Source organism: Podarcis gaigeae (assembly GCF_964106915.1).
Source record: "Podarcis gaigeae genome assembly, chromosome: 9".
Taxonomy (NCBI): domain Eukaryota; kingdom Metazoa; phylum Chordata; class Lepidosauria; order Squamata; family Lacertidae; genus Podarcis; species Podarcis gaigeae.
In genome coordinates, this window is record NC_139685.1 from 7,109,253 (window position 1) to 7,123,008 (window position 13,756).

Genomic DNA, 13,756 nt, shown 5'->3' on the forward strand with positions numbered 1-13,756 from the left:
CAGGCAAGGTAGTGTTTCCCCTTTCCCTGGGGTAAATGAGGGAGGCTGCATACTCCCATATCAGCCTCTTAATTACCCCATGTGAGCCGGAGAGATGGTATTGTCAGCCATCTTCCAATGTGCCCCTGGTGGCCCCCCCAATTATGGCAGACTTTCAGCTTGTTGTTCAGCTTATGGATGTGAATACCATGGTTTAATAATAAATGTGCCACCCCCTCACCCACCCCAGTCCCTGCATAGTGCTCACATGGCGCAAGCGAGGTGTTGTATTCTCTAAATCGTGACTACGATGGCTTTATAAGCATAAATAAACCAGGAGGATGCAAGTTTGTGAGGAAACCATGATTTAATACTAACAATGGCTCAGAATGACATGCAAAGCTGGCCACAGTCAAGAGACTTTTCCACCAGGCTTCCTTGCACATGAGTGTTGTGGAAATCTTCAGTAACCAGCAACTATTTACCACCTCATAACAAACTATTTCCCCCCCCAGGTGAGAAGGGGAGCTGTCCTTCCCTTGACCACTCTGCCCATGGAAGCTGTCCTTCACCAAGACCATGGGATAATACAGATGTTCACTCCACATCTGTGGTGTCTAGTCCTCAGTGTGATGAGGCCTGTGCTCTGGAACTACTGTACCTGTTCATTGATGTTTGGCAGATATCCTTGTTGTGCTATTTCTGCTAAAGTGTTCTCCTTCATGGAGAGCACGTGTTGCGGTGGGGTCTAACAAGACATCCCACTGTTGCTGGGAAGGTAAAAGAAGTTAGCCACCATTGCGATTTGGCTCCTCTTGTCATTGGGGAGAATTTGATGTTGCCATTTTATGATTGACAGCCAAGAAGTTTTATATTCCCTGCGCGCAGCGTTGAGCTTCCTGCCTGCCCCTCCAATGCTTCTGCTGCAAGGGTATTCCATTAAAGGAATCCAGGGGCTTGCCACATGCTTTTGTCTGAACCCCTGTCAAGGGGCTAGGGCCACGCAAGAGCCCCTGGGAGCATTTGGGGAGAGGTGAGGGCATGGTAGCCAGCTCCACCTTCCCCCTAAAATGTTTCCCCTTTCTGACTTTCACGGGTGTGCAAATGTCAGTCTGTCCCTGGGCGGGGTCAGATAGACGCAACCAATGCCTAAGCAACCACTCACATTGTTTGTATTTTAATAATGTTGTGGCCAAAATTATGCTAAAAACCTTAAACAAAAATTCCATGTGAATTGTGTTTTATTGGGGTGGCTTGGGGACCTCGACACGCAAAACCTTTTCGGTTTCGGAAACCTTATGCAGACATGTAATCAAGCTATGTATACAGGTGGCGACCATTTTGCATGGGGATTCCATTACTGTTCCTTGTGTGCATTGGTGGAGTGTGCATAAACATGCCTTGCCCCATTATGCCGCCACCTCCTTCCGCCCCTGTTATGCCTTCTTCCAGGTCCAAAAGGAACTGCGTATCAGTGATCACGTGGCAATTGGACACGCCTTAAACGGTCGCCGCCTGTACCTATTTTTAAATTCTGTGGACTTCCATTTGTATATTGATAATCATTGTTTAATGTACACTGCTTGGGGATTCTTTGATCAAGCGATTTATAAATTATTCTCACTGGTCAAAAAATCAGTAAAACCCCAGAAACATTCTGTGGGCGAACTCTGATACCATATGAACATGTGAACAGTCCCAGGAGAGGAAAGTGATGTAAACAGTGTGGAGATGTGAGGTCAGCTTTGCTCTCTTGGTGGTTCCTGCCATAGATTGCAAACCCCTCCACCCCCAGAGCATTGCAATGTCTGGTGAGTTGTCTGCCTTTAGGAGCAAGCTGCTTTTCAAACTCGGGAGAGCTTTAAAACCAACTTCTAGTATAGTGGTGCCTCGCAAGATGAAATTAATCCGTTCCGCGAGTCTCTTTGTCTAGCGGTTTTTTCGTCTTGCGAAGCAAGCCCATTGACGGCTTAGCGGATTAGCAGCTTAGTGGCTTTTAGCGGCTTAGCGGATCAGCTGATAAGCAGTTTAGCGGCTTAGAAAAAGGGGGGGGGGAGGAAAAAAACCCCACAGGAACTCGCAAGACATTTTCATCTTGCGAAGCAAGCCCATAGGGAAATTCATTTTGCGAAGCGCCTCCAAAACGGAAAACCCTTTCGTCTAGCGGGTTTTCGGTCTTGCGAGGCATTCGTCTTGCGGGGCACCACTATATAGTACAGGGCTGCCATTCAGGGCAGGGGGGAGAGTAAAATGTTGTGTAACTTACACAAGTAGTAGTAGTAGTAGTAGTAGTAGTAATAATAATAATAATTATTATTATTTTATTGTTTATATCCCACCCATCTGGCTGGGCTCTCTTAGTCACTCTGGGTGGGTTACAAGTAAGTTGCAATGCAATGTTTATCAACTTACCAGTTACTACACAATGTACCTCAGTTCTTTATTTAAAATGGACTAGGTTCATCTGTAGGCCAAAATAAAATTATTCCAAATAAAATGACTCCCTTTTGGAAAGAGGCAGAAATCCATTTTACCTCTGGTCGGAGGCGATTTTAATGCCATGCACTAGTTTCTTGCATTTAAAAATTACACAAACGTTAATCAAGGTATTTTATTTAAATGATTTGAGGACATTATCAAATTAAAAATAGGAACTTATTAAAATCTACAACTTGGAATGTCAGATATTGAGATATAATACTTACATACTTTAAGTACAGTATTCTACTCATTGCCTAGTAGAAATAATCAGTTTCCCTAGTGAAAAACCTAATTTATTCCCTATATAATACCGATTCCCATTCAGTTTGAGGGCTGCTTCATGTGCGTCATTTTCCCACCACTGAGATATGGGGGAAAAGGCACCAAATCTGCATGAGGCACAGCACAATAATGCATTTGGTCCCAAGTGTGCAGACTGGGCAAACAATGTGCCATCATCATGCAATTAAGCAATTCTAAGATTGCCAGAAATTATCTTTACAAGAAATTCTACCAAAAGGGTTTCCAAATGAATGGAGACCATCTAATAAAATCAGCAAGCCATGTGTAACTTTAGAAGACCCACCATATTCCCCAGTGCTGACCATTGCCTTAAAACAGTGTTGGCCAAACTTGGCCCTCCTGCTGTTTTGGGACTCCAATTCCCATCATCCCTGACCACTGGTTCTGTTAGCTAGGGATGATGGGAGTTGTAGTCCAAAAACAGCAGGAGGGCCAAGTTTGGACATCACTGCCTTAAAAGATAAAAAGCCCTCCCCAGTTTATTGGCATAAAAGCCCATTATTTCCTCACATAGCTTTTAGTTATCATCAGATAGATAGCTCTTGGCAGCTTTTTTGTGCAGGTCAATCCTATTCACAACTTTTACACGTAAGTAAAAGGACAGTGGGGTGCAACAGCTTTCATATATATTCTCAACACTTTACACCTACTTAACAAAATATAGCCAATTCTTTATTATATATATAACATGGTTTACAAGTTAAACCTATGAACACCTCATCAGGGCCATAGTGTATTAACTTTAGGCCTAGTCACACCTTTGGCAAATTGAGTGAAGCAGCTGCAAAGTGGGATCATGCCCCGCAGCCATTTCATCTCCACACCGCTGTAACATCTAAATGAGGTCAGTAAGTGTGCCATCCCTATGCATATATGCTCAGTACAAGCTTTCTCTCTCAAAAAAGTGTGTACAAAAATAATGATTATGCATGTATAGCTAGGGATGTATGCACATATGCTACATTTAGGTGTTCCAGCAGGCTTCCTCAACCTTGGCACGCCAGATGCTTTTGGGACTACAACTCCCATGCTCCCTTGCTAGCAGGACAAGTGGTCAGGGATGATGGGAATTGTAGTCTCAAAACATCTGGAGGGCAGAGGTTGAGGAAGCCTGTGTTACAGCAACATAGGCCAATAAGTGTGCAGTTTGGCACCCATCACACACGCCCTCTAGGAAATTTGCTGAAGGTCTGAACAGGCCCTTTCCACTTTTCTTACTCCTTGCTATTATTCAGGTCACAAAGAAAAAATTGTAGCATCTTCCTGTTGCACATTTCTGCAGAATTTGGGGTTTTGGGGGGGGGGGTTTAAGCTAACCGCTTGCAAGAAAACAATATGCTTCTGGTCATAATGACACCGTACGTTAATTGGTAATTCAGAAATAGGGAAGAATAATCTGCCAAACTGCATTCACTTTTCTGAAGACGACACAAAATATACTGCAGGTTTCCATACGTTTCACAGTCAAATGCAGCCACCCAACAGCACCGAGGAAACACTGGTCATGCTGAACAAGTTGCTTGTGAAGTATAACAAAAAGTATTAAAAAATCTGCTGGAATACAGCTGTAAAAAACACAGATACAAAAAAGTGTCTGTACACAGGTTGTATTCTTCATGTAAACACATATTTTATACATGGTTTTAACATCTCTGGACATGATAACAAGAACCGAGTTAGTTTTGACTGGGCAGCGAATCCGAAGAAAAACAACAGCCCACAGAAACGAATATAAACCAGAGACCAGTCTGTTTACAATAAATAAATATATTATGTGACGAGAGACAGAAACTCCAGTGGAAAAATGGTATTAGAAAACAAGAATGGAAGCCACTAATTCCATGTGTTAATGGTAATCCACACACACACAAATAGATGCCGTGTGGCTTGGCATTTCATGGCATACGATTGCACAGTTCTCTTTCCATTCAACATAAGTTTACTAGACAGGCCCCAGACAAGATGGCTCAGGATTCGGAATTCAGCAATGATGTGAAAGGTGCTTCCCAGAGGAGCTACTTGCACGATTATTTCTTGGGGCTGAAAATGAAGCCACAAGAGACAAGTCAGAATATGCTCCTAACCACCACATTTACAAGAGAGCAGAAATTGGGGTCACATTTGACAAATCAGGTCCTCCCTTAAAGTGGGCACGTGTTGCAGTGAGACCTGGAAACCAACACCCTGTGTTGTGGGTGGGTACGTTTGAATAGCCACAACATCCGGTTGGTAAGTCCCTTGATGCAGGGTTCAATCAGGCCAATGGGACGCAGGCTAAACGGATCAAGGGACCTATATATACCCATGCACGTGACCCAGAGCTTCCTCTTTCGGTGCGTGCATCAGAACACCCGCCCACCTCTCCCCATATATAGGGCTTGCATGCTTCACCTTGCTATGCCGTCATGTGTCATCTGTCGTTGGGACAGGGGCATGGCAGGAATTTCCCCTCTTGGCTGATTGGCTGTTGCCATTTGGCTTGCCGCGTAGCAAATCGTCACAACTTGTAAGGTTGTGCATAGACTCTGGTTCAGGTGATAGGGATGGGAGAACACTCTCGCCATCCCTATGTGAAGGGTATTCCGTTAAAGGAACCCAGGGACTCAATGGTTTGGTCTACCCCTGTGAGGGGGTTGTGCCCGTGCCTGAGTTCAGGGGGGCATTTGGGTGGCGGAGATAGCCTGCTCCCGGCTTTCCGCTTATCCAGGTGTTCACCCTTGGCTGACCTATGCTGGTGCTCTGGGTCAGCGCTACCTGCAACAGTGTAGGGAGCCAGTCGAACCAGAGCCTATGCAAGCGCTCACTTGCTGTAATCAATAAAGTTGTGGCCTAAATTCTGCCAAAAACCAAACCAAAATTTGAGTCTTGTCTGAATTTATTTAAAGGGGAGGTTTAAAGGTCTAAACATGCAACTTTGCAAGTAATTGACTATATGGAGATGGCAGAAATGACTGGCAGAATCCGAGACCAGGGAGAAGATCTGGTGGAAAAGGACTGGAAGAAATTTAAAGACTATCTGCAGACACATTATAAAATCTATGAGTGCTAAAAGGATGTGAGATATAAAATAATATGGCATTAGTGAATAAGTGATGATTATGTAATAAGGAGTCTAATAGGGATGAAAATACGGAAATAAGACCTATTTAAATATTTTAACAGATAATGGGATTTAAAAGAGGACAGGGATTTGCTGAATTTGATGGTAAACAGGAACACAGGGAAGGGAGGTGTGGGGAAGCCAGGAAACAGGGTTAAGAACTTAGAATTTCAAAAGAAAAATGTTTTTTCTTTCTTTTTTATGTACTCTTTATATTCTATACTTTATGTTTTGTAATGTTTTGTATTGTTTTGTTTATTATATGTTTTTATGTATTCTTATAAATTTTTTAAATAAATATCTTTTTTAAAAAAATAAAGGTCTAAACATGCAACTGTTAATTCCCTGAGGGGCCATACTTACTAGGTCAAATGAGCTAAGCTGCTCATCTTTTAAAATGGGCTAATTTTTTAGCAGATAAATGAACAATGACACTTACTCATCACATTTCCAGTATGCACTACCACTGTTCCACAGAGCTATACATATATGTGAGAGAGAAAGAGAGAGAGAAAGAGAGACATGTGAAACTGTTTGGGGCAACTCCAGTATAGAAAAGTGAATGAATGGAGAAAATTGTGGGTGATTGTTTTTATAAAGAAAGCAAAATAAGAATTCTCTGCTTTTTCTGAAAGCTCTTCAGATCACCAACCCTTTCCTCCTCCACCCTTTCAATGGCTGCTAGATATAAATTCTGTTATAATTGCTAAGTTAGGTCTGAAAAATACAAACAGGTCGTTAACTTTCACCACAAGTAGCACATGCATTTGCAGTCAGAAAATCCACTGGGAGATCTAGACCTTAGTCTCTTTATTTTAACAGCAAGAAGACAAGGCCCCTTTTAATCAACTAAAAGCAGCAGTGGAAAGTGGAAAAGCATAGGAGGAGTGTGGCTGAGCAGGAAACAAAGTGGAAATGACTAGACTGTCACACTAAGAAGCAGGGTAAAGCAGTTCAGGCAGGGTTTTTCAAACTCTGTCTCAGGTACCACTCCTATTCAAGTTTTAAGTTTGGAGAGGGAAAAGAAAATAAGGTACCTGCTGTTCAGTTAGACCAATTTTCACTGATATTTTTAAAGCTAAGTGTTTTCAAAGTTGGTGATTTGCTTCTCGGCATATTTCAAATAATTAAATCACGGTAAATCAATAACCTTCTATACAATTTTGTTGTGTCATTTAGTATTCTCTCTCAAGGTACACCAACATTTATGCAAGTTGAATGGGGGAATCAGGAGGCTTGTTATTAAATATACCAAAAAAAAAAAAAAAAAGCACAACAAGAACTCAGGCCAATGTTGAAACTTACATTGGCCTGAGTTCTTGGTGTGCTTTTTTCTTGGCATCAGGAGACTGGCTGGTGTGTGTGTGTGTGTGTGTGTGTGTGTGTGTGTGTACAACCAGGATATTATATTTAGGAGCCTGATATAAAACGTAGAGCACTCCTGATTTCATCAGTAAAAAGGAGAACTCTGCAAGATGAAAACTGTTATATACTGAAGTTCTCACCCTGGGCCAGCAGAGGGATACTGTAGATAGTTATGCAAATCAGGGATCAAAAGTGACGTTCAGTGATTGGATAGTTTTAGAAAGTTGCTACAGTAACATTGTATTGGAGCTCTATATAAGCAGGCTGACTGAACCCTTCAGTTCAGTTCTGTCCTGGCCTGTGAATAAACAAGAGCTATTTGAAGAATCGCTGTGTCGTCTGATATGTTCACCCACAACTTAACAAAAACACCCCCTAATCAATTTTTGCCACTTTCACACAGATGCTACCACAACCTTCTGTAGGTCAAGTGCTTTCTTGAAGTGCAATTTTATGTGATCAGACTCAAAATTATTTGCATTTGCTTTAACCGCCGCCTGCCCGCAACTCCTGACCCAGGGGGAGGGGCAATTGCGCCCGACCGGGGGACGCCATCCGGGGTGACAGCCCGGTCGGGGGGGGGGGTGCAATACAGCGCGGCTGCGATTGGACCCACCGGGATTTTGTCACCCTCAGGGATATCACGCGGGGCAGGCTGCCCCCAACTTGTTCCACCTCCGTGTGTCGTCTGCAACCATGTTTGTGGTTTGCTTTGCCCAAGCAAACCATGATTGATAATTGAAGAACAAACCTCAATTGTCACCAATTATGTGGAAAAGACAAATCATAAGTTTGGGCTCAGATAACACAACATATCAGTGTTATGTACTGAAGTTTTCACCCTGGGCCAGCAGTGGGATACTGTAGATAGTTATGCAAATCAGGGATCAAAAGTGACGTTCAGTGATTGGATAGTTTGTATGCAAATGAAGGATTGAAAGTGACGTTCAGTGATTGGATAGTTTTAGAAAGTTGCTACAGTTACATTGTTCTGGAGCTCTATATAAGCAGGCTGACTGAGCTCTTCAGTTCAGTTCTGTTCTGGCCTCTGAATAAACAAGAGCTATTTGAAGAATCGCTGTGGCGTCTGATATGTTCACCCACGACATAACAGTCAGAGTCTGGCTAGGATTTTTTTAGCAATGTGCACCAGCACACTTCTTGTTCACATTAAACCATGGTTTCTTTTAATCCAAGCCAACACATAATGTGATATAAGGCATATATTGAAAGAGAGAGCTAAGCAATGAGAAATCATGCAAAACAAAAAGTGGTTTAAAAATGTGCAGAAAAAAGGAGTGAGTGATTAATACACGATATATTAAGAGTGCTTATAAGGCAGGCAGTTTCAAACTCGGTTTACCTTGTCAGAATTGGATTGTGTATACCATATAAATGCTCTTTATGATAACCATTATTACCATTTTCCAAACTGTAATAAAATAAATATACCAAGAAAGGACTGTGTTAATGATAAGATGCAACTCCATACACACTATGGTTACAAAGATGATAATTAAAAAAATTAACAAGGTGTTTGTTTTAAATGGTATCAGTTGCCCTTCCAAAATCTTTGCCCAAAGCAGCTGAGAATAGCCAACAAAAACAGAAGAATATAAGACAACTAAAACACCTCAGTATATATATTTTTAAAAAACAGTGTTAACTAGTCATGTCCATAGCGGAGTCTGTAGAATACCAAGGACTGTACGGTATGTCATGTACACTGAATTAATTCTACAGAAAGCTCTACTTCAACATGATCCGCATGAAGCTATTTGTGATAGGTATGGTGAGCAATATGCCAAAAAATGTAGAAAATAAATACAATATATATCAAATATGTAACATCTACGAATTTAAAAAAAGACCCCTCCCACTTTACATGCTATAATATCAATTAAAATCTCTTACTTTTTCATGGGCATAGTTTCAACACTACAAAATATAAAAAAGAAGTAGTTATCATGTGTGTTAATAAGTAATGGTACGTGATAAATATTTGGCTTTGCAGTATTTCCCTGTTGTTTTTTCACTGCTATTGTAGCAAAAGTATAATGTCAAAGTGATCTACACAATAAAAATAAACAAATGAGGAAAAGGCACTGGACAGACTTACGGGGAAATGGTTTTGGTTTTTGAAAAAGGTAAAAGTGAAGACAAGTGAAAAATAAGTAAAAATAGCTATCATAAAGTAAAATGCCAAGTCCCTGAGACAGAGGAACTGCAAATGGAAGAATAGAAGACTGGTTAGGAGAAGCAGAGTAACTACACACGACAAAAGCAAAGGAAAATATGAGATCAGACATAATATGTTTTAAGTTCATAGCTACCACAAAGTTTCCAATCTATTGCATTATGGAATGTTTTAAGTGCAGGTTATTCTCTAAAGGTTTAATCCTGAATAACTACAGTGGTGCCCCGCAAGACAAACGCCTCGCAAAACGGAAAACCCGCTAGACGAAAGGGTTTTCCGTTTTGGAGGGGCTTCGCAAAACGAATTTCCCTATGGGGTTGCTTCGCAAGACGAAAAAATCTTGCGAGTCCCCGCGGGGTTTTTTTGCTCCCCCCCCTTTTCCTAAGCCGCTAAGCCGCTTAACAGCTGATCCGCTGATAAGCCGCTTAACAGCTGATCGCTGAAAGCCGCTAGACCGCTGTAGCGCTAATCCGCTAAGCTGTCAATGGGCTTGCTTCGCAAGACGAAAAAAACCGCTAGACGAAGAGAATCGCGGAACGAATTCTTTTCGTCTTGCGAGGCACCACTGTATTCACAGGACCTGTCTACACCTCAAACCCTCAACTGTCTTGAGTTATCCGGAAGAACAGCTATTTCCAGAACTCTGTACCAGGAAAACCCTCCCATTCCACTTGTCTCTCTCTGTTTACTGTGTGTCTGTGAATTATACATGCCAAAGCTGAAGCCTGGGGAGTAAGCATTGCAGAAAATACCCACCTACCAAATATATAAAAACCTCTGCATTCTACTCTTTATATCTATATATATGTGTGTGTTCTTGGCATACCCAGGGAAATGTAGTACTGTGAGGGGGAAAAGGGTCCTTCAGATTTTTCAGTTCTCTCTGCAGACTAGGATTGTCTAGGGAGCAAATCACTGCTGCTGAATTAAATGAAGGCTATATAACACTGGGTAGACTCCAACGGAGCAATAAGTGAACATTCCATCAGTGCAAGAAATCCTTGCACAGACTCCATTTCCCCTTCCTCTGTCTTCTCATATGCTGTTGAAATTTAAATGGGCAGCTACTTGCCCATGAAACTGTAAAATTCCTGTAAACGTTGGGGGCCCCAGATAAATAATGAATTCCATGCAACCTGTTCCTTTGAGTAGCTCTGAGACACCCTGATTTGCACAATCACAAAAGGAAACTATAAACATATTTCACATAAAGTGCTTTCTTGCATTTCTGCAGTCTTCCATCGTGAGCATTCTGCTTACTTACTCATCGTAAACATCTTCTGTATCCATCCGGCGGTAGAATTTGGCTAGTTTCACAGCACAAATGATGGCAGGGATTAGAAATACTGAACAGCCCCCCAAACCAAACCAGAAGGCATTCTAGAAAAGACAAGAAACAAGACTGAGACACTTAATATATTCTCCGTTATCCATATTCCTTCTCACACATTTTCTAGGATTTCCTATAAAGTTCTTCCCAACTCAGAAGGAGGGTGGGACAAGAGCCAGTGTAGATATGATGTTGCCTCTTTTAAATTGGACCCTGCTAGTCTATGGAACCATCAACTACAGCAAATTTCAACTGGGATTGATATAAAATGGATGACAAGAATGGAAAGAGTTCAACTCTTTGCCACTTTTGTACAAGCTGCTTGGGACTGTTCACAAATGCTCTGTCACTTGAGATCAAGGCATCTCGGATAACAAGATTAAAACACAACATCAAACCCCGTCAGCATTAGTGAGGTAAGGATGGCAACAGCTATGGTTCCTAACAAATGTGGAATCGTAGCAATATTAGACTGTTTTGGAAAGCAAGTGCCTCTGATCGTTTGAACTGAATTCTCCTCCCGCATTAAACAGTGTGCTGGAACCAAGGTTTTTACCATAGTTAAGTTTTGCTCCGGCATGAAATCAACTTTAAATGGTGGTTTAAGATCCTAATTGAACAGAAACAGCAGTTAACCATCTTCAGAGCACCAGTCAGCTGTGGGGCTACGATAGTAGATACTATACACAGTAACAATGGAGTAATGGAATGTGCTGTTCAAAGTTTCAAAGCCAGGTTAAGGCTGGAAAAGAATCCAGCCAGTGTGTTTGATACTGAGGTAGCTGGACCAATGTTTGGCTTCAGTATAGGGCAGCTTCCCTCACTCACTGGAACATCCTATATACTGGGCCTCATAATTTGCAACCAAGCAAGCTAAATGCAAGATGCGGGTGGCACTGTGGTCTAAACCACTGAGCCTAGGGCTTGACGATTGGAAGGTCGGCGGTTCGAATCCCCGTGATGGGGTGAGCTCCCGTTGCTCTGTCCCAGCTCCTGCCAACCTAGCAGTTCGAAAGCACGCCAGTGCAAGTAGATAAATAGGTACCGCTCTGGCGGGAAGGTAAACGCCGTTTCCGTGCGCTGCTCTGGTTTTGCCAGAAGCAGCTTAGTCACGCTGGCCACAGGACCCAGAAAAACTGTCTGCGGAAGTGGACAAACGCCGGCTCCCTTGGGCTGTAAAGCGAGATGAGCGCCGCAGCCCCAGAGTTGTTCACGACTGGACATTATTGTGAGGGGTCCCTTTACCTTTAAGCTAAATGTGAGCCATTAGCCATGTACTGTGAGCCTGCTCAGTGTTTAACAGGCCTCTGGTTATTCTCCTCAGGAAAGCGGGTGTTATGTACTGAAGTTCTCACCCTGGGCCAGCAGGGGGATACTGTAGATAGTTATGCAAATAAGGGATCGAAAGTGACGTTCAGTGATTGGATAGTTTTAGAAAATTGTTACAGTTACGTTGTACTGGAGCTCTATATAAGCAGGCTGACTGAACCCTTCAGTTCAGTTCTGTTCTGGCCTGTGAATAAACAAGAGCTGTTTGAAGAATCGCTGTGTCGTCTGATATGTTCACCTACAACAGTTGTTAAGTTGTGCTGCGCTGAGCTGGAGGGCAGCTTTCAAGCTCTATAGCCCTACAGTATATGCAGAAGGGCTCTTGCACTGCAGAGCCAGACCATGAGTTGGGCAGAGTGAAGCAGCCACCTCAGGCGGCAGAAACGCAAGAGGCAGCATTTTCAGAAGCCCTTGTGAAGCTTGCCCTTTGCTTGCCTGGAGGTGGTGAGTCTTTGCAAGGGCTTTTCCTTCAAGGGAAGCTCTCGCGGAGATTCCCCCGGCACACACATTGTGTGGCTGGAGACAGGACCTTCTGCCTCAGGCGTCCAAATGTCTGAGGCCCTGCCTGCTGTGTTGTGTTTGAGTGGTAGGCGCCAGGGTGCTATTGCAAGCCCCGTGCTGGCAAATGCTCAGTTTTTACAGAAAGTAAATAAACCAGGGAAACACCTCACCCTCCATAACGTAAGCAGCCAAACCAAAATATACTTGTAAGCCAAGCTAAACTCAACCGGAGTGTGCCATCAGTCTAGCGCTACCCTGGGATGAACACGGAATGCATGTGAAACCCTTACAACAACTTAAAAAAATAAATAAATCACACAAGCACATTGCTTTATTCCAACCAGCCTACGACAAACCGCAATGTATGTGTAGGCCTCAGAAGATTAATATCCTAGCCAGGCTTTCCTCCTTCTGTAAAGAACAACAGATGTAACTTTATCCCTGCTTGCAGTAGAGTAAATTCCTTGGTATCTTAGTGCAATTTTCTGGGTCAGGAAATATTGTTTATACAAGAAATAATAATTTAATGATTACACAGACCAGCCCAATTAGTTCCAGCTGTTAAAAAGGTGGTTTTCCACTTTGCTTTCAACAGACCTGGAGACAGTCTGAACTTGTTCGCCCAGTTATGCGTGAAAAATCCAGGCCCATCCTAAATTAAGCAGCAAAGAAAACAACTCATGGTCCTTTAGGTGCCCTCAATTAGTAGCAGTAATTGCAGGAAATTTCTGAGGAACATTTAGCTTATTCCTTTCTGTGTCTTTTGCCAGTTTCTCCCCTCACACAAATATACAACTTCTGCATTTCTCAAGGCAACTAGAAAATGCATATGTTGCCATTTCAGGACAAAAGGAATCAGTGAATGCTGCCACTGTTCAGGAATGCATCCAAAATGTCTTTCTGTAAGTCAACAGAAGAAAGTTTTCCATTGCATTTAAATACTGTAAATTTCATTATAAGCTGCTTGATAAAATGATTAGCTCCAAACGTATGTCTCCAGACTGGGCAGATGGAAAACCCAAGTTAAAGCTCAAACTTTCGGGACTTTTTAGCTTTAATAAAAAGAGAGAGAGATGAATGAAGATGAAATTGTAAGGGCTTGTTTATTGATTTAGTTAGTTATGAGATTTATATCCTGTCTTTCCTTGGGGTTATCAAGGCTCCTATAAAA

General features: G+C 42.4%; 1 protein-coding gene across 7 annotated transcripts in view; it reads right to left on the reverse strand.

Moving 5' to 3' along the window:
* Positions 1 to 4,069: 4,069 nt before the first annotated feature.
* PROM1 (prominin 1) overlaps positions 4,070 to 13,756 on the reverse strand; it is a 116,187-nt gene continuing 106,500 nt past the window's right edge. For 4 of the 7 annotated variants that reach the window (XM_083698212.1, XM_083698210.1, XM_083698211.1 and 1 more), the window contains 5 exons: positions 10,690 to 10,805; positions 9,143 to 9,166; positions 8,592 to 8,660; positions 6,303 to 6,342; positions 4,070 to 4,803 (listed from right to left, as the gene is read on the reverse strand). In XM_083698212.1, coding sequence (XP_083554338.1) covers positions 6,324 to 6,342; positions 8,592 to 8,660; positions 9,143 to 9,166; positions 10,690 to 10,805 — 228 coding nt within the window. In that variant the 3' untranslated portion in view covers positions 4,070 to 4,803; positions 6,303 to 6,323. The other 3 variants (XM_083698215.1, XM_083698216.1, XM_083698214.1) reach the window with 2 other exon arrangements.